Source organism: Bubalus kerabau, chromosome X, assembly GCF_029407905.1.
Source record: "Bubalus kerabau isolate K-KA32 ecotype Philippines breed swamp buffalo chromosome X, PCC_UOA_SB_1v2, whole genome shotgun sequence".
Lineage (NCBI taxonomy): Eukaryota > Metazoa > Chordata > Mammalia > Artiodactyla > Bovidae > Bubalus > Bubalus kerabau.
The window spans coordinates 67,953,186-67,979,426 of record NC_073647.1 but is presented as its reverse complement, the minus strand read 5'-3'; the positions used below and the strand labels follow the sequence as shown (position 1 = coordinate 67,979,426).

Here is a 26,241-nt window from a genome sequence, read left to right as displayed (position 1 = left end):
TAGAATTGATGTTCTTTTTATTCTTTTGTCATAGTTCTTGGGTCAGAGCCCAGATGTGGACAAAGGATGTATTTGGGGAACCTCTTAAAGACACAAACATTCTGTAACAGATCGTAGAACTAGTTGGGGAGCCATCAGTACTCAGAGAAGGGAAGAACAGCCTTGGACACAGCCCTGAGAGCAAAGCAAACATGTGCTCCATAAAGGCAGCTTGCTTCAAGAGTTTTGAAGGGAAAGGGCCTGGGCTGTGTGTTCCTCCTTCCAAAGCCACTAATCAGGTAAGTGATTCCCACAGTAGAGAAGTCAGTTATAGAGAAGCTAGAAATGTTTTGGTCATAGATGTCCCTCCTCATGGAAGAAAGTATCAGGAATGGATAATAAGAATTTCCCAAACAGAAACCAATTGTATAGGCAATCGACCAGATTTCTTTCTGCCTATTAAATGATTACATTATTCTAGGCCTGCCTCCCTGAAGCACCTCTGAATGTTTCTTTAAATGACATCTTTCCGAGTTCCTAGATTGTTCAATCACATGATTATAAGCATTCTCTGAATGTTCTTACCACAGATGACAGCTGTTAGCCTTCGGGGGTAGACCATCTCTAAGAACCCCAGGCAGGATACCTCTCTGGGGCAACTCTCCTCCTGGAGTTTGCCAGTTTCCCAGATCCCAGTCTAGTACCTCTAATTAGTACGCTTTTTTCTGTTGGCAGCCAAAGCTAATGTGCTCTGCTTTCACAGAAGTCCAGGGTGGTGACGGAGGGTGAAAAGGCATTTCCGGATGTGGCGGACTAGCCTGCGTATCGCCGTTGCCATGGAAACCTGACGTAAATATGGTGACCGTGACGATTTTTCTGCGGAGACGCACAACCCGAGAGCACCACAGGTTCAGTCTTCAGGTGTTTGGGACTCTGCTGAGGGTGTGGGGCCCGGCAGGGGGTGGGGGGCGGGATCGCCCTGTGGGGAGACAAAGGGATCCGCATTCAAGCCGCCGCTTTCCCGCTTTGGGGCTCGGTGTCCCGCTGTCTCGTAGGTAAAGCTCTGGGGTCCCGCCCGGCCCCAGTGAGTGTGGCGTCCTGCTCCAGGGGTGTCCTGGAGCCACTTTCCTCCTTAAGGCAGGAGCGCGGGAGGTGAGACAGGTAGCGACTCTCTCTGAGCCTCAGTTTTTCCCGCTGTAAAATGGGGATGAGATTGCTTTCCCCACAGGATCTCTGAGAACATTCATTGATAACACATGAGTAAGCCTATGGCCCTGTGGGTATTGCGGGATCATGAACATCTGTATGAAGTCAGGCCACTTCTTACTCCTTTTCAACTTTGTTGTTAAGGGATAGATGAGGAAAGGAGAAGAAAAAGGCCATGGTGGGAAGCTCATTGTAACATCTGGTTGTTATAGTCACTACCCAGTTGTTTCAGTGTCATTGTCAGCTAACCCAGTGCCTCGCACGGTGCAGGGCACGCAGTTACACCGGTAAACCATGGTGATTGCTGGCTGTGTCTTTCCTTGTGCAGCTCTCATGCTGATATGTGCGTGTGTGTGTGTGTGTGTGTGTGTGTGTTAGTTGCTTAGTCGTGTCCGACTCTTTGCAACCCCATAGACCATAGCCCACCAGGCTCCTCTGTCCATGGGATTCTCCAGGCAAGAACACTGGAGTGGGTTGCCATTTCCTTCTCCAAAAGGAACTATAGAAAGAAAGTGAAGTCACTCAGTCCTGTCTGACTCTTTGCGACTCCATGGACTGTAGCCTACCAGGCTCCCCCATCCATGGAATATTCCAGGCAAGAGTACTGGAGTGGGTTCCTCATGCTGATGGCCTTGCTCATATCAGGTGTCTGAAGGAGGCAGGTTCTGAGGACCTGTGTCCTGATGGCTGATGGAGCTTCTACTCCAGGTTCAAGGGCAGTGGTCCTCTGGAGACCCCAACCCTTCACTTCGTGGTGGAATATGACATCTGGCTCTAGTGAGTTCATAGATCTGGATGAAAGCATGTTATGAAATGGCTCCTGGGCTTCCCTGATGGTCCAGCAGTTAAGAATCTTCCTTTGCAATGTGAGGGACAATGGTTCGATCCCTGGTATGGGAAGATCCCACATGGCATGGGGCACCTAGGCCCATGTGCCACAACTACTGAGCCTGAGCTATGGCGCCAAGGAGCCAAAATTACTGAACACATGTGCAGTGACTACTGAAGTCTGTGCACTCTACAGCCTGTGCTCTACAACAAGAGAAGCCACCACAATAGGAAGCCCATGCACTGCAACAAAGAGTAGCCCTAGGTCTCTGCAACTAGAGAAAGCCTGAGTGTAGCAATGAAGACCCAACACAACCAAAAATAAATAAATAAATAAATAGATAGATATTTTAAGAAAATAAAAAGAAATACTCCTGTGAGATTCTACCCTAAAAGTAGAGAAGGTACTTTGATCTCATGGGAAAGAGATTTAACAAGTGGAATGTCAATCCATTAGCAGCTACTTGCTTTGTAGTAGTCCTGAGGCCCATTTCAGTTCAGTTCAGTTCACTCCCTCAGTCATGTCCAACTTTTTGCGACCCTGTGGACTGCAGCAAACCAGCCTTTCCTGTCCATCACTGTCTCCCAGAGTTTCCTCAAACTCATGTCCATCGAGTCAGTGATACCATCCAACCATCTCATCCTCTGTCATCCCCTTCTCCTCTTGTCTTCATTCTTTGCCAGAATCAGGGTCTTTTCTAATGAGTCCATTCTTCCCATCAGGTGGCAAAAGTATTGGAGCTTCAGCTTCAGCACCAGTCCTTCCAGTGAATATTCAGGACTGATTTCCTTTAGGATGGACTGGTTTGACCTCCTTACGGTCCAAGGGACTCTCAAGAGTCTTCTCCAACACCACAGTTCAAAAGCATCCATTCTTTGGCGCTCAGCTTTCTTTATGGTCCAACTCTCACACCCATAGATGACTATTGGAAAAACCATAGCTTGGACAATAAGGACCTTTGTCAGCAAAGTAATGTCGCTGCTTTTTAATATGCTGTCTAGGATTGTCAAAGCTCTTCTTCCAAGGAGCAAGCATCTTTTAATGTCATCTTTTAATGTCATAGTCACCATCTGCAGTGATTTTTGAATCCAAGAAAATAATGTCTGTTACTGTTCCATTCTTTCCCCATATATCTACCATGAAGTGATGGGACTGGATGCCATGATCTTAGTATTTTGAATGTTGAGTTTTAGGGCAGATTTTTCACTCTCCTCTTTCATTTTCGTCAAGAGGCTCCTTAGTTCCTCTTCACTATCTGCCATAAGGGTGGTGACATCTGGTGACATAACTGAGTTTATTGATATTTCTCCCAGCAATCTTCATTTCAGCTGATGCTTCATCCAGCCTGGCATTTCACATGATGTACACTGCATATAAATTCAATTAACAGGGTGACAATATAGAGCCTTGATGTACTCCTTTCCCAATTTGGAACCAGTCCATTGTTCCATGTCTGGTTCTAACTGTTGCTTCTTGACCTGCATACAGGTTCTCAGGAGGCAAATAAGGTGGTCTGGTATTCCCGTCTCTTTAAGAATTTTCCACAGTTTGTTGTGATCCACATAGTCAAAGGGTTTGGCATAATCAATAAAGCAGAAGTAGATGTTTTCCTGGAATTCTCTTGCTTTTTCTATGATCCAACAGATGTTGGCAATTTGATATCTGATTCCTGTGCCTTTTCTAAATCCAGCTTGAACATCTTGAAATTCATGGTTCATGAACTTTTGAAGTCTGGCGTGGAGAATTTTGAGCATAACTTTGTTAGCATGTGCGATGAGTGCAATTGTGTGGTAGTCCTAACATCCTTTGACATTGCCCTTTTTTGTTATTAGAAGGAAAGCTGACCTTTTCCAGTCCTGTGGCCACTGCTGAGTTTTCCAAATTTGCTGACATAATGAGTGCAGCACTTTCACAGCATCGTCTTTTAGGATTTGAAACAGCTCTGCTGGAATTCCATTACCTCCACTAGCTTTGTCCATAGTGATGCTTCCTAAAGCCCACTTAACTTCACACTCTGGGATGTCTGGCTCTAGGTGAGTGATCACACCATCATGGTTATCTGAATCATTAAGATCTTTTTTGTATAGGTCATCTGTGTATTCTTGCCACCTCTTAATATCTTCTGCTTCTGTTAGGTCCATGCCTTTATTGTGTCCATCTTTGCATGAAATGTTCCCTTGGTATCTCTAGTTTTCTTGAAGAGATCTCTAGTCTTTCCCATTCTATTGTTTTCCTCTATTTCTTTGCATTGATCACTGAAGAAGGCTTTCTTATCTCTCCTTGCTATTCTTTGGAACTCTGCATTCAGATGGATGTGTATTTCCTTTTCTCCTTTGCCTTTCACGTCTCTTCTTTTCTCAGCGATTTGTAAGCCCTTCTCAGACAACCATTTTGCCTTTTTGCATTTCTTTATCTTGGAGATGGTTTTGATTACCACCTCCTATAAAATGTCACAAACCTCCATCCATAGTTCTTCAGGCACTCTATCAGATCTAATCCCTTGAATCTATTTCTCACTTCCACTGTATAATCATAAGGGATTCCCATTTGTAGATTCATCCATTCCCATCCATTTGAGTTCACTGATTCCTAAACTGTCAATGTTCACTCTTGCCATCTCCTGTTTGACCACTTGCAATTAACCTTCATTCATGGACCTCATAGTCTCAGTGCCTATGCAATATTGTTTTTCCAGCATTAGACTTTACTTTCACCACCAGACACATCCACAACAGGGCATTTTTTTCCGCTTTGGCTCATCCTCTTCTTTTCTTCTGGAACTATTTCTCCACTCTCCTCCAGTAGCATGTTGGGCACATACCGACTAGGGGAGTTCATCTTTCAGTGTCATATCTTTTTACCTTTTCATACTGTTCATGGGGTTCTCAAGGCAAGAATAGTGAAGTGGTTTGCCGTTCCCTTCTCCAGTGGACCACATTTTGTCAGAACTCTCCACCGTGACCTGTTTGTCTTGAGGCTCTACACGGCATGGCTCATAGTTTCATTCAGTTAGACAAGGCTGTGATCCAAATGATCAGTTTGACTCGTTTTCTGCGATTATGGCTTGCATATTGTCTTCCCTCTGATGGATAAGGATAATAGGCTTGTGCAAGCTCCCTGATGGGAGGGACTAGCTGTGTGGAATACTGGGTCTGCCTCTGCTGGGCAAAGCCATGCTCAGTAAATCTTTAATCCAGTTTTCTGCTGCTGGGTAGGACTGTGTTCCCTACCTGTAGTTTGTCCTGAGGCCAAGCTACAGTAGGGGGGTAATGACTGTACTGGCAACCTCCTTCAAAAGGACTTGTGCCAGCACACCACAGCTCCCAGGACTGTTGTAGTCCGTGCCCCTGACTGTGTGGCAGGCCACTGTTGACCCATGCCTCCACCAGAGACTCCAGACACTCACAGGCAAGTCTGCCTCAGTCTCTCGTGGGGTCACTGCTCCTTTCTCCTGGGTCCTGGTGCACACAAGGTTTTGTTGTGCCCTCCAAGAGTCTGTTTCCCCAGTCCGAGGGAAGTTCTGTCATCAAATCCCTGGGAGTTCTCAGGCCCTTTGCTGCATCCCCACTTTGGGAAATCTGTTATTGGCCCTAGAATTTTTACAACAGTGTGAGAACTTCTTTGGTATAATTTGTCTCTAGTTTGTGGGTCGTCTGCTCAGTGGCTCTATAGTGGAGCTAATGGTGACCTCCTTGAAGAGGACTCACGCCACACACTGCACCTCCCAGGTCTGCTGCATCCAGAAACCCTGTCCCTGTGGCAGGCCACTACTGACCTGTGCCTCTGAAGAGTAAAGAATGAATAATATGTGATCTTTTATTTCTTATCTGGGTAGGGCCCAGCCTCCTCTCAGTTGTTCTGCTATGGATGATTTGGAGTTTCTGTCCACAGGGAAGGAACTTCAATTGCTTTTCCTGGGTGGTGGGGGTCCATCTACCTCCTACCTCATGTCTATATCATGAAACTAACACTACAAAGGAGCCAATGAATTCCTCCTGCCTCTTTGTAACCTCCCCACCCACCTGCCTCTGGCCTCAAACTTCCTCGCCTGGATCTTTTCCATTCCCAGGAAACCACTGGACTTCTGTCTCTATTAATTAATTTCATTGTTTATGATTTTATGTAAATAGAATTGTACAGAATGTACTTTTTTCTAGCTTCTTTCATTCAGCCTATTTCTAGATTTATTCATTTGTTGACTGTATAGGTAATTTCTTTTTATTGCTGAATGGTATTCTGTTATACAGATATATCACAATCTGTTTTATCCATTCATCTGGTGATGGATGAGGTTGTTTCCAGTATGAAGCACTTTTAAATGACACCAGTATGAACATTTGTATTTAAGTCTTTAGATGAACACATGCTTTCTTCCGCTAGGGTAAATACTTAGGGGTTCAATGGCTGGAGCATATGGCAGATGTAAGATTGATATTGTGAGAAATCACCAAACTGGTTCTGAAGTGGTTGTACCATTTTTCATTCCCATCAGCAGTGTATGAGGGTTCAATCCTCCAAGCACAATATTGTCAGTGCTTAGTGTAGTCATTATTTTAAATTTTGGCCATTCACACAGGGTGTAGTGATGTCTCATTGTAATTTTAATTTACATTTCCGTATTGACTAATACTGTTGATCATCTTTTCATGTACCTATGTGCCATTTATGTAATTTCTTAGGTGAAGTGTTGGTTCAAATCAATCACATGCCAGAGAAGTCATACACAAAACAGACTTGAAAGTTATAATGGAAATAGTAAACAGTTTGATGAGTCACTGAAATAAGAGCAGAAGAAAAAGAAAGAAAGAAAGGAAATTATGGCTTTTCCTTTGTAAAATGTAGTCAATGTGGACAAATACCCCTGGTGATCAGATCTAGAATTGTAGCTCTGAAAGTCTCAAGGCAGTAAGCAATGGAAAGGGAAGAGAGGGAGGAGAGGGTTTAAAATTACTGACTCACAGTCTTCAAAAACGTTGAGGTCATCAAAGTCAAGAAAAAACTGAGGAGCTTTGCTAGACTGTGGAAAACGAAAGAGACATGACAATATAAGATTCTGTCCTGGATCCTTTTGCTATGAAGGATATTGTTAAGACCACTGGCAAAACTTGAACAGGGTCTGAGGATTAGCTTGTAATAAATATTATTAATGATAACTCCCTGATTTTGATGGTTGTCTTCTAGTTACACAGGAGAATATTCTTGCCTTTAAAACATACACTCTAAAGTATTTGGGAGCTACAGGGCATCAGCATTGTGTTGGCAACTTGCTCTCTTAGGGTCCAGAGAAGGAGGTGGGGCAGAGGATCCTTTGTTTTATACCAGCAACTTTTCTATAAGTTTGTGATTTTTTAACAAGGTGAAACAAAGAGCATGTATTATTTTCATCAGAAACGTGGGCTCCTGTATATATATGGGCTATATATATGGGCTGAAAGGAACCCCTTTGGATTTTATAACAATGATGCCATTGGTGACCTTGTTAAGAACAGATTGAGCTAAATGGAGAGACAATAGACAAGGATGGGCTGAGGAATAACAGGGAGGTTGGAAAGTGGAGACTGTGACTATATTAATAGTTCCCCGCTGTTTTGAGAAGCTTATTGTTTGTGAAAATGAAAAGAGAGAGGGGAGGATGTAGTTCAGGAATATTGATTTGTAAGGAAGCATTTTGGGGGGGTCTTGGTATGTTTGTTTATCTATTCATTGAAAAGAGAATCATAAACCAGTTTGTAATAATGTTGAAAATGTAAGGGTTCAAGGCCTAAAAGTTGATGAAGATGATAAACAGTCTTTAGTTTTTCTGATTCTTCTGCATTGCCAGGACAATGTGTAAACACTGAATTCATCATTTACAGGTGGTTGGATGTGGAGAATGTTCTACAAAATGGTATTTCTATAAAGCTCTTCAAATAGTGTACATTATATATAAATTATACATACACCAACTACAGTAATGGATATCTCCAGGGCTGTGGCAAAATATAGACATTATATGTATTTCTGTGTTGTTTGAATTTACCTTCCATCCAAAATTTACTACTTATGTAATTATGATAAAAATAACATTTTAAAACAGGAGATTGGAATCTGGTCTTACATTTATTTGCAAATTGTTGTTGTAATGAGAGATTTACTTTCTGAAAATATGTCCATAGTTAATCATGAATAGGGGAGGAAGCAAATTAGATACTATGTATATCATCATCCCAAATTTTACTGATCAGGTAGGATCTGTCTGTCATGAGGCTCAGAGACTGCATAGGTAATAGCAATGGAAGCACAGGGTCTTGTGCTGCATTTCACATCTAGAAAAGTCTGTTACATGAGTTTAAGGGAACCCTAGTCCTCCCTCACCCCTTCCTAATCTGTTCTTCTCAACCATGAGATTCAAGTTGCAATTTCAGTTCTTGTCACCAGCTGATGAAGACCTCTAATTCCTAAATTTTCTCGAAGCAAAAACACTTTCTTTTAGCAAGGAAAGAAAACCAAAGCAATAAACATTTTTGTTTGTTTAGGTAGACTTTATTTTGTAGATCAGCTTTAAGTTCAAGGAAAAATTGGGCAGTACAGAGAGTTCAGAGAGTTCCCATACACCCCATGCTCCTGCACACCCACACAATCTCCCCCTCAGTACTACCAACATTCCACCTCAGAGTGGTACATTTCTTACAATCAATAAACCTACATACACTTTATCACCCAAAGTTCGTATTTCACATTGTCAAAGCAAGTAACATTTAAAAAATTAATTTTTACAAAGCAGATGCTAAAACTGGAAGTATAAAACAAGCCTTTATCTTGTATACAATTAAGAAAAGGTTGGAAAGAAATATGGTCACTGTCAGAGGCTCATCTTTTCAATATTGGTATTTCATTCCTCCTTTCACTATATATTTATGAGCAACTTCTATGTGCCAGGCACTGGCAACCTGAATTCAAACTCTTACTTCACACCTTTCTCTCTGTTCAACCCTCAACTTTTCTACAACCTCCTACTTAGTGGTTCTGTCCTTTACACCTGCAAGATTCTACCAGGGTTTTCACATCACATACATTTACACAAACCCGAACCTGAGTCTGAAAAGGCGACTGTCCGTGGGGGAGTCAGTATGCTAGTGTAGAGTGAGAAAAATTAGGGTTAGAATCCTAGTAATCCTTTTAACAAGCTATGTGACCTTAAAAAGGATTACAAAATACTTGCCCCACTCCTTAAGTAGTATAGTGTTTTATGAATATATGTATGTATGTATATATGAGTTTCCAGGTGTTATGTGCCTAAGCATAAAACATCTGAGTCTTAGGATAGGAATAAGATTTACTTGAAATTATAAAATTATGCCCCCAAATGTTCCTACCTTTTTAAACTGCCACCAGCAATGGGTAAAAATTCTCAATTTATGTATCATAGAAACAAAAAATAAAACCAAAAACAAACCAGAGCTTTGGTATTTCAGTTCAGTTCAGTTCAGTTCAGTTGCTCAGTCGTGTCCGACTCTTTGCAGCCCCATGAATCGCAGCACGCCAGGCCTCCCTGTTCATCATCAACTCCTGGAGTTCACCCAAACTCATGTGAGAATTTTAAAATAAGTCTTCCTCAACTGATTACTCTGAAATATTGCTTTCTGTTGTTTTCACCTCCATTTCCCTAGTTACCAATACAATTAACCACATTTCCTGATATGTATTGCTTTTATGCATTAGGAATATTAAACCTTCACTGCAATGGCTTCATTCTTTTGTTTTGTCCTTCTTGAGAAAATATTGCATGCCAGGCAAGGCCAGTCAGAATCATGAGGGAAAGAGATGAGTTTTGAGCTAAATCGTTCAGGAGTAGGATTGTTGAGAGGAAGTGGAATACCTATATGGATATTCTTGACTATGCAAAGAACGTGGAAGAGGAACTGTACCCAATGTGCTTGGGGTACACAGCCAGGAGACAGTCTGATATGGCTGAAGTACAGCCTACAAGGAGGGATGGGGTGTTGAGGAGGAACTCGGACTCACTTTGTAGCATCCAAAAACTACTAAGTAGCCCTTATAAAAACAAAGCAGAAAGGGACCTTACCAGTTACCTAGTCCAGCAACTTTAGTTTGCAGAGACAATAATCAGGCTCAGAAAGAGTCAAATAGTTTGCTTCGTTGTGCAAAAGCTTTTAAGTTTAATTAGGTCCCATTTGTTCATTTTTGCGTTTATTTCCATTATTCTGGAAGGTGGGTCATACAGGATCCTGCTGTGATTTATGTTGGAGAGTGTTTTGCCTATGTTTTCCACTAGGAGTTTTATAGTTTCTGGTCTTACGTTTAGATCTTTAATCCATTTTGAGTTTATTTTTGTGTCTGGTGTTAGTAAGTGCTCTAGTTTCATTCTTTTACAAGTGGTTGACCACTTTTCCCAGCACCACTTGTTAAAGAGATTGTCTTTTCTCCATTGTATATTCTTGCCTCCTTTGTCAAAGATAAGGTGTCCATAGGTGCGTGGATTTACCTCTGAGCTTTCTATTTTGTTCCATTGATCTATATTTCTGTCTTTGTGCCAGTACCATACTGTCTTGATGACTGTAACTTTGTAGTATAGCCTGAAGTCAGGCAGGTTGATTACTCCAGTTCCATCCTTCTTTCTCAAGATTGCTTTGGCTATTTGAGGTTTTTTTGTATTTCCATACAAATTGTGAAATTATTTGTTCTAGTTCTGTGAAAAATACCATTGGTAGCTTGATAGGGATTGCATTGAATCTATAGATTGCTTTGGGTAGTATACTCATTTTCACTATATAGATTCTTCCAATCCATGAACATGGTATATTTCTCCATCTATTTGTGTTCCCTTTGATTTTTTCACCAGTGTTTTATAGTTTTCTATATATAGGTCTTTTGTTTCTTTAGGTAGATATATTTCTAAGTATTTTATTCTTTTCGTTGCAATGGTGAACGCAATTGTTTCCTTAATTTTCCTTTCTGTTTTCTCATTGTTAGAGTATAGGAATGCAAGGGATTTCTATGTGTTAATTTTGTATCCTGAAACTTTATTCATTGATTAGCTCTAGTAATTTTCTGGTGGAATCTTTAGGGTTTTCTATGTAGAGGATCATGTCTTCTGCAAAGAGTGAGAGTTTTATACAGAATGAAGTAAGCCAGAAAGAAAAACACCAATACAGTATACTAACGCATATAATGGAATATAGAAAGATGGTAACAATAACCCTATATGCGAGATAGCTAAAGAGACACAGATGTATAGAATGGTCTTTTGGACTATGTGGGAGAAGGCGGGGTGGGGGGGATGATTTGAGAGAATGGCATGGAAACATGTATATTATCATATATGAAACAGATCACCAGTCAAGATTCTATGCATGAGACAGGGTGCTCAGGGCTGGGGCACTGGGATGACCCAGAGGGATGGAATGAGGAGGGAGGGGTAGGGGGGTTCAAGATGGGGAACACATGTACACCCATGGCTGATTCATGTCAATGTATGGCAAAACCACTCCAATGTTGTGAAGTAATTAGCCTCCAATTAAAATAAATACATTAAAAAAATTTTTTCAAACAGTTAAAAGTTAAAAAAATAAAAGAAAGAATAAAATAGAACATGGCTACCATGCATGTATTAGGTATCTGCTAGGATCCTATCCACATTTCATCCCAGACTTCTTACATGAACTCTAATCCTGTGTATCTATCAGAAATCTTCAATTGGAGGAAGATAAATATTAGTACAAATCCCCTGGTAACCTGTACCACTCAACACAGATTTTCCTACCCAGAAAGCATAAACTCATTCATTCCTCATCCTTGCAAGGCCACCATATAGAAGAGAAGTTCAAGTGGGAGAGTGGTGAGACCATGGTCACTAGAGTCAGACAACCCTCACAGAGATGGTCTTAGCCTTTTAACTGTGGGACCTGAAAATGATATTTAACTGCTCTGACATTTAACCTTCCTCATTTTTAAAGTACCAATGTTGGGCACCTAGTGGGGCACTTCAGAGGATGCCATTTTGATTTCCACTTTGCCCCCTACATTCTTTTTTTTTTTTTTTTTTTTTTGACAAAACAAGAGACTTTATTGGGAAGGGGCACCTGGGTGGAGAGCAGGAGGGTAACGGAACCCAGGAAGACTGCTCTGCCATGTGGCTCAAAGTCTTGGGCTTTATGGTGATGGGATTAGTTTCCAGCTTTTCTTTGTCCAGGCATTCTGATTCAGGGTTCTTCCTGGTGGCAGTCACATTGCTCAGCCAAGGTAGATGACAGTGAGAAGGGTTCTGGGAAGTGGTAGGACATGTGGTGTCTCCTTTTGACATTTCCTGAATTTTTCTGGTTGATGGTGGCTTGTTAGTTCTGTGTTCCTTAGCAGGACCTCCTGTTATAAAATAACTCATGCAAATGGTTACTATGGTGCCGGTCAGGGTGGGTGGTTTCAGTCAGTGTGTCACCCTTAACAACTCCCCACTAAGAGACTTCCTACTCAAAATATTTCTTGGGAATTGGGGCAGAAGTCATTTTCTTCTGTAACTTCTTCCAGCCGAGACTGGGTGTAGTCCTGCCTAGTAAGGCAGACGACCCCGTGGACTGTAGCCCACCAGGCTCCTCTGCCCATGGGCTTCTCCAAGCAAGAATACTGGAGTGGGTTGCCATTTCCTTCTCCAGGGGATCTTCCTGACCCAGGGATCGAACCCGGGTCTCCTGCATTGCAGGCAGACGCTTTACCCTCTGAACCACCAGGGAAGCCCAGTAAAGCAGAAGTCTCTCTCTATCTGATCTAAAGTGCCCCTTCCATCCTTTAAAGAGATGTCCTGAATATGAATGGAAAAGTTTGATTACTAGAGGATTCCCTATTGCTTGAAAATGTAACAGCATAAAGGGATAAGCATACAAATTCATTACATGCCCACACGAGTTTCTGTGCCAGTTTGTTATGAAGAATTGGCTGCCAGGTGGAGTCCTAGAGAAAGAATGTCATTATATCCTTTCCATTTAATTGAATCATCTACAGTCGAGTCCAGAGTAGAGGAAGAAAATCTCCCCCTACCCTTCTATTTAAAAAGCTCTCCAATTGTCTTATTTTGACTTTTAGATTTAACATCAGAAAAGTGTGTGAACTTTGATCTTAAGGCACTGAAGCTGATGAGGAAGCACACAGTGCGATACTGACTTGGCTAAGTAAAACATTGAAATGAGAGTTAGATGTTCTCATCATAAAGGCCTTTTGGAGAGGCTACTCCCTTCCACCAGCCTCAATGATTAAACGAGATAAAAATATGGAGTCCTCCTAGCCACTCAGGAATGTTAGCATTCAGAATACCAGGACAAACTCATCATTACCTTCTAGGTACAAAATACTCATTTGATGTTTTGTATATTATATCAGTTAATGAAGAATTTAAAGAAGTGAAAATAAAAGGGATTGCAAATGGCAAATGTTTACATTCTTGTTAAATCAGAAATATATATTATTTTACAGGTTCTTTTTTTTTTTTTTTTTTTGGCCACACTCCACCACATGAAGGATCTTCAATGACTAGGGATTGAACCCATGCCCCCTGAATTCAAAGAACAGAGATTTATCCAAGGAAGTCTCAGGTTCTTTTCCATTATGGTTTTTACAGGATATTGAATATAGCTCCCTGTGCTACATAATACATCCTTATTTTTTATCTATTTTATACATAGTAGTTTGCATCTATTAGTCCCATACTCCCAATTTATCCCTCCCCCCACTTTGCCTTTGGTAACCATAATTTGTCTTCTATGTCTGTGAGTCTGTTTCTGTTTTGTAAATAACTTCATTTGTACTATTTTTTTAGATCCTACATGTGACATCATATATGTCTCTCTCTCTTACTTCACTTAGTATGATAATCTTTAGGTCCATACATGTTGCTGCAAATGATATTATTTCATTCATTTTATGGCTGAGTAATATTCCATTGTATATATGTACCACATCTTCTTTATACATTTATCTGTCAATGGACATTTAGGTTTCTTCCATATCTTGACTATTGTAAATAGTGCTGCTATGAACATTCAGGTGCATGTATCTTTTCAAGTAAGACTTTTCATCTTTTCCAGATATATGCCAAGGAGTGGGGCGGCTGGATCATATGATAACTCTATTTTTTTTTTTTTTTAAGGAACCTTCATACTGTTCTCCATAGAGCCTGCACCAATTTCCATTCCCACCAACAGTGTAGGAAGGTTCCATTTTCTCCACACTCTTTCTAGCATTTATTGTTTTTAGACTTTTTGGTGATAGCCATTCTGACCAGTGTGAGGTGAGGCCTCATTGTAGTTTTGATTTTCATTTCTCTAATGGTTAGCGATGTTGAGCAACTTTTCATGTGCCTATTGGCCATCTGAATGTCTTCTTTGGCGAAATGTCTATTTAGGTCTTCTGCCCATTTTATGATTGAGTTGTTTGTTTGTTTTTATATTGACTTGTATGAGCTCTTTGTATATTTTAGAAGTTCGTCCCTTGTTGGTCAATCTTTTGCAAGGATTTTCTTCCAGTCTGTAGGTTGTTGTTTCATTTTGTTTATGGTTTTCTTTGCTGTGCAAAAGCTTATAAGTTTGATCAGGCCCCATTTGCTTATTTTTGCTTTTATTTCTTTTACTTTGGGAGACAAACCTAAGAAAATATTGCCACAATTTATGTCTGAGAATGAGTAAAACAACATTTTAAAAGATATGCGTTGGCCTAAGCATGAGGCACAGGTCACTTTTATAAGAATCAGCTGGGATCTTGTAAAAATCACAACTTCTAAGACCTTAACACAGACCTGCTAAATACTTTCCCTGGAGTCTAGAACTCAGGAATGTGGTTTTGCCATTCAACTTTATCTGTTTCTGTATTAGTGTACCTGGTAGGTAACAATCGAGCCATGCAGCACTTGTTTGCTGCTGCTACTGCTAAGTCGCTTCAGTCGTGTCCGACTCTGTGCGACCCCATAGACGGAAGCCTACCAGGCTCCCCCGTCCCTGGGATTCTCTAGGCAAGAACACTGGAGTGGGCCGCCATTTCCTTCTCCAATGTGTGAAAGGCAAAAGTGAAAGTGAAGTCACTCAGTCGTGTCCGACTCTTAGCGACCCCATGGACTGCAGCCCACCAGGCTCCGCCATCCATGGGATTTTCCAGGCGAGAGTACTGGAGTGGGGTGCCATTGCCTTGTTTACTGAGTGCTAAAGACAGAAAAGGCCCCTCCCTTTATAGGGCTTCTATTCTTTTTTGGATACACATAAAATAACTAATATAATTTCAGTGAGCAAGGAGTGCCATGAAGAAAATAAAACAGAGAAATGGGATCAAAAATAACATTTATGTAGCGAGCAGTCAAGGATTTCCAGGGCCACCCAGTTTGACAACTTTAAAGATCATCATCACTTACTTTGACTACAATGTACATGATGATCCCTGGAGCTGCACCATGTTATGTGACTAGAGAAGGCCATGCTATGGACGTGACATTTCAGCTAACACCTTGATGATAAGAATGAGCTGAGTGTGTATGCAATCTTTTGATATTAGCCTAAGGAATAGCGTACTCTGAAGTGGGAGTGAGTATGACTTATTCCAGAAAAAGATAAAAACCAGTGTGGCTGGAACCTGCTGGAAAATGTAGGGAGAGCTGTGAGAAAAAAAAAAAAAGTACAAGGGAAGCTATTGTAAGATATGGAAAAGAACTCAGGCCTAGCTGGCAATTTTACCACATTTCCATAGTCAGTATACTTTCTCAATATCTGAGAACCCTGTGGCACAACAATCTAGTCTGCGTTCAAAACTTCAACACTCTCTCAGACCTCAACATTTTTAACTGCTCTTTTGGCTTCTTGTTTCTTTGGAAAAGTAGATGCTGATTGTCTGCATATCAAAAATATCACAGAAGAGATTGTCTATATGCCCCTAGCACCAAACATACCAATTTACCTGCCTCACCACCTATGCTCCCTACTTTCCCTGCTGTGAAAAAACTTCCTGAAGTAGCCCCTTCTAATTGCAATGGATCACTCTAGGACTTTGATTGTGTGATTGATTATCCCCATTCTCCCTTAAGCCAGCAATAGTCTTCTTTCTACCAGACAAGAGGACATATGAAAGAATGAACAAACAGATGAACTCATGAAAGATTTGAGAGCTGGATGGGGGATACAGAAGGAGGTGTTAGTGTGATTCTCGGTTGTTTCACCTGATTATCTGTGTGACAGGTAGTGATATCAACCGGGATGAGCAATGTATAATGGATCCTTTCTGGTGGGAACATGATGAACCATCTTGATTTCTCAATACCTTTGTATACCCAAGTGGGAATGTTAAGAATGTAGCAAGATATTTAGATCAGAGACTGACCTAGAGAGGGAAACACAGGAATCATATGTGGATGAATGGCAATTGAAGATATAAGTATAGGTGAGATGGCTGCCGAAGGAGAGAATGTGGAATGAAAGGGAAATGTGGACAAAATGGGCACCAAGGAACTCCCAACATATGAACTTCAAGAGTCTTCAGTGAGCACATGACAGAACCAGTATTAAGAGCCCTGGTGTTCATCTCCCAGTTCAGCTGTGCTCTTTCGTTACAAGATGCTACCCCTAGGATGAACCTCTTTAGAGTGGGCCCAGCCATGGGTCTTTCTATCTAGGATAGCCCCAAAGGAAACCTGTGGAGTGGCTGTTTATGTGTTCTATCCACTTTGGACAAGTAACTCTCCCACTTCCCTAGACTTATCCCTCCTTTTGTAATGGCCTGCTTTCCTCTGCATATAACCCACTATGATGTTTACTTTGCAAGCCACGTCTTGCCTATTAGGGGAGAGGGGAGACTGTTAAAGGATATTGTATTGTAACCTTATGCCAGAAATCCCTGATGTGGAGAATTGAATGAAGAAGTACACTTGTGTAATGAGAAATATACCTAATGCAAGTGTGGTTGTATCTTGTGCTGATTTCCATATGACTAGAAATAGGTTGTTGCACAAATGAGGTTTTTAATGCTGCTGGGACATATTCTATTTCATTATGATGTTTTATTGTCATTTTTGGGCTTCCCTTGTGGCTCAGCTGGTAAAGAATCTGCCTGCAACGTCGGAGATCTGAGTTCAATCCCTGGGTTGGGAAGATCCCCTGGAGAAAGGAAAAGCTACCCACTCCAGTATTCTGGCCTGGAGAGTTCCACGGACTGTATAGTTCCTGGGGTCACAAACAGTCGGACAGGACTGAGCAAATTTCACTTTCTCTTTCATTATCATTTTGGATCTTTTGTCATGTGTAGTTATTTTTTCACTCATCTTTTACCCTGATTATTTTTGAGAGACTTGAGGGAAGGAATGCTCCTGTAACCAGACATGGTACGAGCATGAGGTAAAAGGGGAAAGCATGTACTGCTGCTGCCGCTGCTGCTAAGTCGCTTCAGTCGTGTCCGACTCTGTGCGACTCCATAGACAGCAGCCCAACCAGGCTTCCCTGTCCCTGGGATTCTCAAGGCAAGAACACTGGAGTGGAGTGCCATTTCCTTCTCCAATGCATGAAAGCGAAGAGTGAAAGTGAAGTCGCTCAGTCGTATCTGACTCTTAGCGACCCCATGGACTGCAGCCCACCAGGCTCCGCCATCCATGGGATTTTCCAGGCGAGAGTACTGGAGTGGGGTGCCATTGCCTTGTTTACTGAGTGCTAAAGACAGAAAAGGCCCCTCCCTTTATAGGGCTTCTATTCTTTTTTGGATACACATAAAATAACTAATATAATTTCAGTGAGCAAGGAGTGCCATGAAGAAAATAAAACAGAGAAATGGGATCAAAAATAACATTTATGTAGCGAGCAGTCAAGGATTTCCAGGGCCACCCAGTTTGACAACTTTAAAGATCATCATCACTTACTTTGACTACAATGTACATGATGATCCCTGGAGCTGCACCATGTTATGTGACTAGAGAAGGCCATGCTATGGACGTGACATTTCAGCTAACACCTTGATGATAAGAATGAGCTGAGTGTGTATGCAATCTTTTGATATTAGCCTAAGGAATAGCGTACTCTGAAGTGGGAGTGAGTATGACTTATTCCAGAAAAAGATAAAAACCAGTGTGGCTGGAACCTGCTGGAAAATGTAGGGAGAGCTGTGAGAAAAAAAAAAAAAAGTACAAGGGAAGCTATTGTAAGATATGGAAAAGAACTCAGGCCTAGCTGGCAATTTTACCACATTTCCATAGTCAGTATACTTTCTCAATATCTGAGAACCCTGTGGCACAACAATCTAGTCTGCGTTCAAAACTTCAACACTCTCTCAGACCTCAACATTTTTAACTGCTCTTTTGGCTTCTTGTTTCTTTGGAAAAGTAGATGCTGATTGTCTGCATATCAAAAATATCACAGAAGAGATTGTCTATATGCCCCTAGCACCAAACATACCAATTTACCTGCCTCACCACCTATGCTCCCTACTTTCCCTGCTGTGAAAAAACTTCCTGAAGTAGCCCCTTCTAATTGCAATGGATCACTCTAGGACTTTGATTGTGTGATTGATTATCCCCATTCTCCCTTAAGCCAGCAATAGTCTTCTTTCTACCAGACAAGAGGACATATGAAAGAATGAACAAACAGATGAACTCATGAAAGATTTGAGAGCTGGATGGGGGATACAGAAGGAGGTGTTAGTGTGATTCTCGGTTGTTTCACCTGATTATCTGTGTGACAGGTAGTGATATCAACCGGGATGAGCAATGTATAATGGATCCTTTCTGGTGGGAACATGATGAATCATCTTGATTTCTCAATACCTTTGTATACCCAAGTGGGAATGTTAAGAATGTAGCAAGATATTTAGATCAGAGACTGACCTAGAGAGGGAAACACAGGAATCATATGTGGATGAATGGCAATTGAAGATATAAGTATAGGTGAGATGGCTGCCGAAGGAGAGAATGTGGAATGAAAGGGAAATGTGGACAAAATGGGCACCAAGGAACTCCCAACATATGAACTTCAAGAGTCTTCAGTGAGCACATGACAGAACCAGTATTAAGAGCCCTGGTGTTCATCTCCCAGTTCAGCTGTGCTCTTTCGTTACAAGATGCTACCCCTAGGATGAACCTCTTTAGAGTGGGCCCAGCCATGGGTCTTTCTATCTAGGATAGCCCCAAAGGAAACCTGTGGAGTGGCTGTTTATGTGTTCTATCCACTTTGGACAAGTAACTCTCCCACTTCCCTAGACTTATCCCTCCTTTTGTAATGGCCTGCTTTCCTCTGCATATAACCCACTATGATGTTTACTTTGCAAGCCACGTCTTGCCTATTAGGGGAGAGGGGAGACTGTTAAAGGATATTGTATTGTAACCTTATGCCAGAAATCCCTGATGTGGAGAATTGAATGAAGAAGTACACTTGTGTAATGAGAAATATACCTAATGCAAGTGTGGTTGTATCTTGTGCTGATTTCCATATGACTAGAAATAGGTTGTTGCACAAATGAGGTTTTTAATGCTGCTGGGACATATTCTATTTCATTATGATGTTTTATTATCATTTTTGGGCTTCCCTTGTGGCTCAGCTGGTAAAGAATCTGCCTGCAACGTCGGAGATCTGAGTTCAATCCCTGGGTTGGGAAGATCCCCTGGAGAAAGGAAAAGCTACCCACTCCAGTATTCTGGCCTGGAGAGTTCCACGGACTGTATAGTTCCTGGGGTCACAAACAGTCGGACAGGACTGAGCAAATTTCACTTTCTCTTTCATTATCATTTTGGATCTTTTGTCATGTGTAGTTATTTTTTCACTCATCTTTTACCCTGATTATTTTTGAGAGACTTGAGGGAAGGAATGCTCCTGTAACCAGACATGGTACGAGCATGAGGTAAAAGGGGAAAGCATGTACTGCTGCTGCCGCTGCTGCTAAGTCGCTTCAGTCGTGTCCGACTCTGTGCGACTCCATAGACAGCAGCCCAACCAGGCTTCCCTGTCCCTGGGATTCTCAAGGCAAGAACACTGGAGTGGAGTGCCATTTCCTTCTCCAATGCATGAAAGCGAAGAGTGAAAGTGAAGTCGCTCAGTCGTATCTGACTCTTAGCGACCCCATGGACTGTAGCCCACCAGGCTCCTCCCTCCATGGGATTTTCCAGGCAAGAGTACTGGAGTGGGGTGCCATTGCCTTCTCCGAAGCATGTACTAGTAACCGTTAAAACTTAAGTAACTTTGTTTTGAATAGAAATGATTTTTTAATTGAGAAGATCTCAAACAGTACCCAAATATTTACTATTCACAATGGTAACAAAACTTATTTTTGATATTCATCTATAATTTTTAACCTTGTAATAACTTTTAAACATATTTCAAAATATGAAATTCCCATAGCTATATTCCAGAAAGCATGTTTTTTAATCAAGTCAAATATATAAATGTATTTGTGACAAAGTACCAAACATTATAATTAACCGAGTATTCCACTTTAAAATTACTGAAAATCAAGCATAATCTTGTACTGCTTTCTTAGGTTACTTTTGAAAGATAACTGCATGCTGACCTTGTATTGTAGAGAGTTTAAAAACACACAGAGAGAAGACATCTCAAAAAATGGCAGAGTAACTTTTGCATCACACTGGAATCTAATCTTTTAAAAACACAAACAACTACAGCAATGTTGCCTTAGAAAAAATGCACAATATGGGAGGTGTGAGTTAAGTTTTATCTGGGACAAAATGAGGGCTGCAGCTGGGGAGACAGCATCCCAGATAGCTCTGAGAAACTGCTGCTCCAAAGAGGTGAGAGAGGAGCTAGGATATATAGGAGTTTTGCAACAAAGAGCAGGTAGTCAGGAACATCAAAAGACTGCTGTTGATTAGAGAAACCAGATATGTCAAGTTACAGAATTGAGTGCTTTTCTCTGTATGGGAAGATGCCAGAGTCTGGACTCACTGTAATCATTCGTTTGATGTGCACCTCAGCTATCTGGGGCCAGTACCCTGTGTTTTCACATCCTGAGTTTCCTCGGGGCTCAGAGTAGGAAGTGTTTGCACTCTGATGGCTTTTAAATGGAAGATATTCTTTCCTCCCTGAGTTCCCTCAGGACTCATCAGCTCACCTTCAGTGGTGGCTACAATTGCTGATGACTGTGACATCCTTTGTTTACTGATATGACAGGAAACATTCCATTTGTCAGCAACCAGGGAAAAACCTGTTGAAGAGAGAAGCTCCTGTATTGTAGTTAGAGTGCTGTGGTATTCTCAACTGCCGAGCAGTCATCCCCAACACCCCAGATCAGCTGGTGAAAGTTGCTAGTACCAGAAGGAGCATTATGGAGTTTATTCTCAGTGAATTGTGGCTCGGGATCTCAACTCATCTGGCAGAATGTTTATCTTTGTTTTGCCTGATTCGGAGCTTTCCCAAGGAGTAAAGTGGTTTTTGCTAAAAGCATTTAAAGGCTCAGATATTTTCCCTAGCTGCCTGGGGCAAAGGACAAAACTCAGAATAAACAATAAACGTAATGAAAAAACTGGGAGGAAGAGGTTGTGAAAGGAGACACATGGGAGAATAAGGGCTTTTAAAAGTTCTCAAATATAAAGGGGGATCAAGAAGACCACACATATGCCCAGAATGGGAATGTGCTTTACAGGCCTGAGGAGACCCCAAGCTTTCACCTCTGGATGTCCTTCAGACTCTGAAAGAAAAGAAAGTGTTAGTCACTCAGATGTGTTTGCGACCCCATGGACTGTAGCCCACCAAGCTCCTCTGTCCATGGGATTCTCCAGGCAAGAATACTGAAGTGGGTTGCCATTTCCTTCTCCAGGGGATCTTCCCAACCCAGGGATTGAAACCAGGTTTTCCGCACTGCAGGCAGGTTCTTTACCATTTGAGCTACCCAGGGAAAGTCTGAAGTAGGAAGTAAAAACTAAGAGAGTTGTAAATTGCCTGGCTAAACACTGAATGAGTTCCCCAGCAAGGACCAATCTGCAAAGACTTGGAAGAGTGTTTCTTCTTTTTTCTTCTTAACTTTCATTGACTCCGGGTATTTATATAAACTGTCCAAACACCAGCTGACCACTAAGTTTAGGCAACACAGACTTCAGTGGAAACACATGATAAAGAATAAAGACTTTACAAAAACAGTTTTGGAAAAATCTCTAAAGAAAAATTCAGCTACAAATCACAATGGCCAGCAACAACAAATCCAGGGGAGAGGGAAGAATATGATTTCCAGAGGTATCACATAGTAATAGTCAAAATGTCCAGTATCAACAGGAAAAAGATTATGAGGCATGCAAATAAAATATGGCTTACTCACAGGAAAAAAAAAATTAATAGAAACTGTCCTTCAGAAGGGTTTCCCAGCTGGTGCTAGTTGTAAAGAGCTTGCCTGCCAATGCAGGTAGACATAGGAGATGTGGATTCCATCCCTGGGTCAGGAAGATCCCCTGGAGGAGGGCATGGCAACCCACTCCAGTATTCTTGCCTGGAGAATCCCAAGGACAGAAGAGCCTTGTGGGCTACAGTTCATGGGGTCACAAAGAATTAGACATGACTGAAGCAACTTAGCATGCACATTACTCAGAAAGCCCAGAGATTGGACTTAATAGGCAAAAACTTTAAATCAACTGTCTTTAATATGATCAAAATGGTAAAGGATAAAGAACTAAAATAACCCAGGAAAATGATGTCTCACCAAATAGGGAATATCAATAAACAGGAAAAAAATTATAAATAGGAACCAACAGCAATCCTGAAGCTGAAAAGTACAGTAGCTGAAATGAAAAATTCAATATCAAGGTTCAACATCAAATGTAAACAGGCAGAAAAAGGAATCAGGGAACTTTAAGATAAGTCTGTTTCTCAGTCTGAGGAGCAGAAAGAAAAAAGAGAAAGAGAGAAGGAAGAAAGACTATTTGAAGAAATGATGGATAGAATTTTTAAAATTCAAGGAAAATCACAAACACACACATCCAAGAAGCTCAACAAACAAAGCAGGATACACTCACCAAAGCACAGTACCATCAAATTGTCATAGCCAAGGGGCTTCTCCAGTGGCTTATTGGTAAAGAATCCACCTGCAGCGCAGGTGACAAAGGAGACTTGGATTCCATCCCTGGGTCGGGAAGATTCCCTGGAGGAGGGCATGGCAACACACTCCAGTATTCACACCTGGAGAATCCCATGGACAGAGGAGCCTGGCAGGCTATGATCCATAGGGTCGCAAAGAGTCGGACACGACTGAAGCGACTTAAGCACATGTTAATGATATAATGGTTGTCATTAAAAGAGTCCTTGGAGAAGTGCAGAACGGAGAAGGCAATGGCACCCCACTCCAGTACGCTTGCCTGGAAAATCCCATGGACGGAGGAGCCTGGTAGGCTGTAGTCCATGGGGTCGCGAAGAGTCAGACATGACTGAGTGACTTCACTTTCACTTTTCACTTTCATGCATTGGAGAAGGAAATGGCAACCCACTCCAGTGTTCTTGCCTGGAGAATCCCAGGGACGGCGGAGCCTGGTGGGCTGCCGTCTATGGGGTCGCACAGAGTTTGACATGACTGAAGCGATTTAGCAGCAGCAGCAGCAGAAGTGCACCAAGTGATATGTCTAGGATTTACTTCAAAGATAATCTCTAAGGGTGGAAAGTGGGTAAGGGGATATAGATTAAATAAGATTGACCATGAGTTGTCCCGATACATTTTCAGTTGTTGTGTACACTCGGTGATGAGTACATTGCCTTTCATTATACTGTTCTATTTTTGCATATGTTTGAAATTTTCCATAATAAAAGATAAAGTTAATGTAAACTATAAATAGAAGAAATTTTTAATCAAAAATAGGAACAAAACAAAAAAGTGTGAAAATAATTAGAAACAACACCATCTCCTTGACTCATTTCCTGTTCCCCACTCTCCCCCATGCATTTGTGTTCAGAGAAAATAAGAAACCGGCGGACAATCATGATAAGGAGATAACAGCTTGGGAGTGAAGTGGGTGGGACAACTTGCTCATCACAGATATTCTTGCATTAATTTTGTTTTTTAGAATATTGCATTAAAGTGTGATTATCTTAAGTGCTGAGGGGTTTAGCATCCCTTACAATGCTGCGCCTAAATCCCGGCAGGTGGGGGGTGTATCCTGGGTGCAGAGGAGGGAAAAGGCAAGTCCTCAGAAGAGAAATGGGAATGGCTATCGGCCCCTGGGAAGATATTGCCCTTAGGTGGCCGGCAGAGAAAGGCCCAGGAACACGTGAAGAAAGGAGGGTTCTACGGCCGGCTCCTGGACAAGTGTCACAGGGCGGCGGGTGGTGGTGGTGAGGACTGAGGGGCAACGGAAAGTGTATGTGCGCCACCAAGGGCTCTGCGAGACCCCGAGGGGCAGGAAGGGCGGGGCGAGGGCGTGGCTTTCCATTGTGACACAAGCCCCACGTAACCGGCCAGTGCCTCGTCTTGCTTGCACGCCCCGCTCTGGCGTCGGACCCGGCTCGCCTCTTGGTACCTGCTCCGGGTGGCCCTGAGGGAGCGTGGGCCGGGGACGACCCCTAAGAGGAGGAGAAGCGAGAGGAGCAGGTAAGGGACCCAGAGTGGGGTCCGCAAAGGTGGCGCGGGCGAGCGGACGCAGCCTGAGGACCTCTCCTCGGGAGTCCGTTGCCTCGGAGTGGAGACTGCAGCCCCAACGCCACCCCGCCCCCGCCCCGACACCCGGCGTTTGGCCGCCGAAAGCGGTAGGCCTTCCCGGGGGCTTGGGTGGGGGACGGGCCGGGAGGCCTTAAGGCCGCAGGCCCTTGCTAACACCTGCTTCTCGCACCGTAGCGAGCTTTTCCCACACCCCTGCCCCGCCCCCGTTCTTCTCGGGTTATAAAATGTTGGTCGGCGCGGCGTGTGGGGGCTGAGAAGGGGGCAGTTGAGCCTGGGATCGGGGCACGCTGGGTGGGGGTGGCTGGGGGTAGGGGACGCGGGGCCAGGAAGGAGCCGAGCGCCTGGCTGTAGCAGCCCCCTGCCCCCACCCCGACCCTCTGCAGGTCTGCGAGTCGAAGTGTTGCAGCGGCGCACTTGCAGCAAGAATCGGAAGGAGCAGGAGACAGCAAGGATAGGCCCAGGTCGGTGCGAGGGACAGTTGGGCGGTGGGGGGAACGTGGGGAAAACCCGAAGACTCCAAATGCTCCCTGCAACCCCGTCCTCCATTTTGGTGCCTGCAGAGACCTGGGCCTGGATCGGCAGGGAAAATGGGGGGTTGGGGGCGCGGGAGGCGGGTAGTGCTCGGACTGGGGGCTTCCTAGAGGGCGTAGGAGGCCTCCCAGGTGGGAAAAGGAAAATTTGCAAAGCCTTTGACCACCAGGACTGGGAAGCTTGAGAGGTGCGTAGTAGGGCCTCTGTCCTCGGTGCTGATCATTCCATCCAGAAAATAGCCCCTTGTTGCATCTTCTGTCTCCTAGGAGCAATGGCTTCCAAAGAGGAACGAGCAATAGAAAGTTTCAACATGGAAGATGCCCATCAGGAAAACGAACGAGGGGATCAGGCCTCTTTGAAGACTGGAGAGGAATCACGCGACTTGGGAGGGGGCAAAGTCCAGAAGTCTGGAGGAACTATCAGACTGGGATGGGTTAGACGACTTGTCCCTAATTTTCGATGGGCTATACCCAACAGGCGTATTGATCACAATGAAGTGGGAAATAATGTAGAAAAGCCTATGGGGCAGATAATAGAAATCAAGGGAAAGACTAAGAAGCAGCAGATGAGATATCATGTGCCCTATCAAACTCCTGAACCTGACAATCATTGTGAGTTTTGCCTTATACCTTGAATGTTAAAGAGTTTTCCTGAGGTTAATAATATGGCCTCTGCTCTACATGCTTGTAGTTTTTGTGAGTTACTTTTTCTGTAAATCTTTTGGTGTTTCCACTTACCAGTTTCTAACTGAATACTATTTTGTCTCATTGTATAACTTCCTGTCAGCAGGGCAATTTCATTCAGTTATAAGAAAAAGTATTCTTTTCATAATATGAAATTAATAAAGCAGTTTTAAAAGCAATCTTCCTGGTACACACCTTGTTTTATTTTTTGTTAATGTTACCTTTCCTCTTCTAGCTCCCTAGACACAAAATATCAATTGTCTTTGGTTATTTTTCGTCCTCAACCAACCAGGAAGGATCATATTCATGATTCAATATCTGATAGAACTTTAAGAATGCATTGTTGTTGTTGTTTAGTCGCTAAGTTGTGTCCAACTCTTTGCAATCCCATAAACTGCAGCATGCCAGGTTTCCCTGTCCTTCACT

The 26,241-nt window shown here is 42.6% G+C and overlaps 1 protein-coding gene across 4 annotated transcripts; it reads left to right on the top strand.

The window, feature by feature from the left end:
* Positions 1-740: 740 nt before the first annotated feature.
* LOC129638613 (protein BEX4-like) lies at positions 741-25,992 on the top strand. Of its 4 annotated transcripts, none has more exons than XM_055563179.1 (3): positions 741-887; positions 24,985-25,062; positions 25,399-25,992. In XM_055563179.1, exon 3 carries the CDS (start codon positions 25,404-25,406, stop codon positions 25,764-25,766), a length of 363 nt encoding a protein of 120 aa, XP_055419154.1. In that variant the 5' UTR covers positions 741-887; positions 24,985-25,062; positions 25,399-25,403; the 3' UTR covers positions 25,767-25,992. The 4 variants fall into 4 exon arrangements, with proteins under 4 accessions (XP_055419154.1, XP_055419155.1, XP_055419153.1 ...); XM_055563180.1 differs by having other exon boundaries at positions 741-900; XM_055563178.1 differs by lacking the exon at positions 741-887 and adding an exon at positions 24,323-24,532.
* Positions 25,993-26,241: the final 249 nt, after the last annotated feature.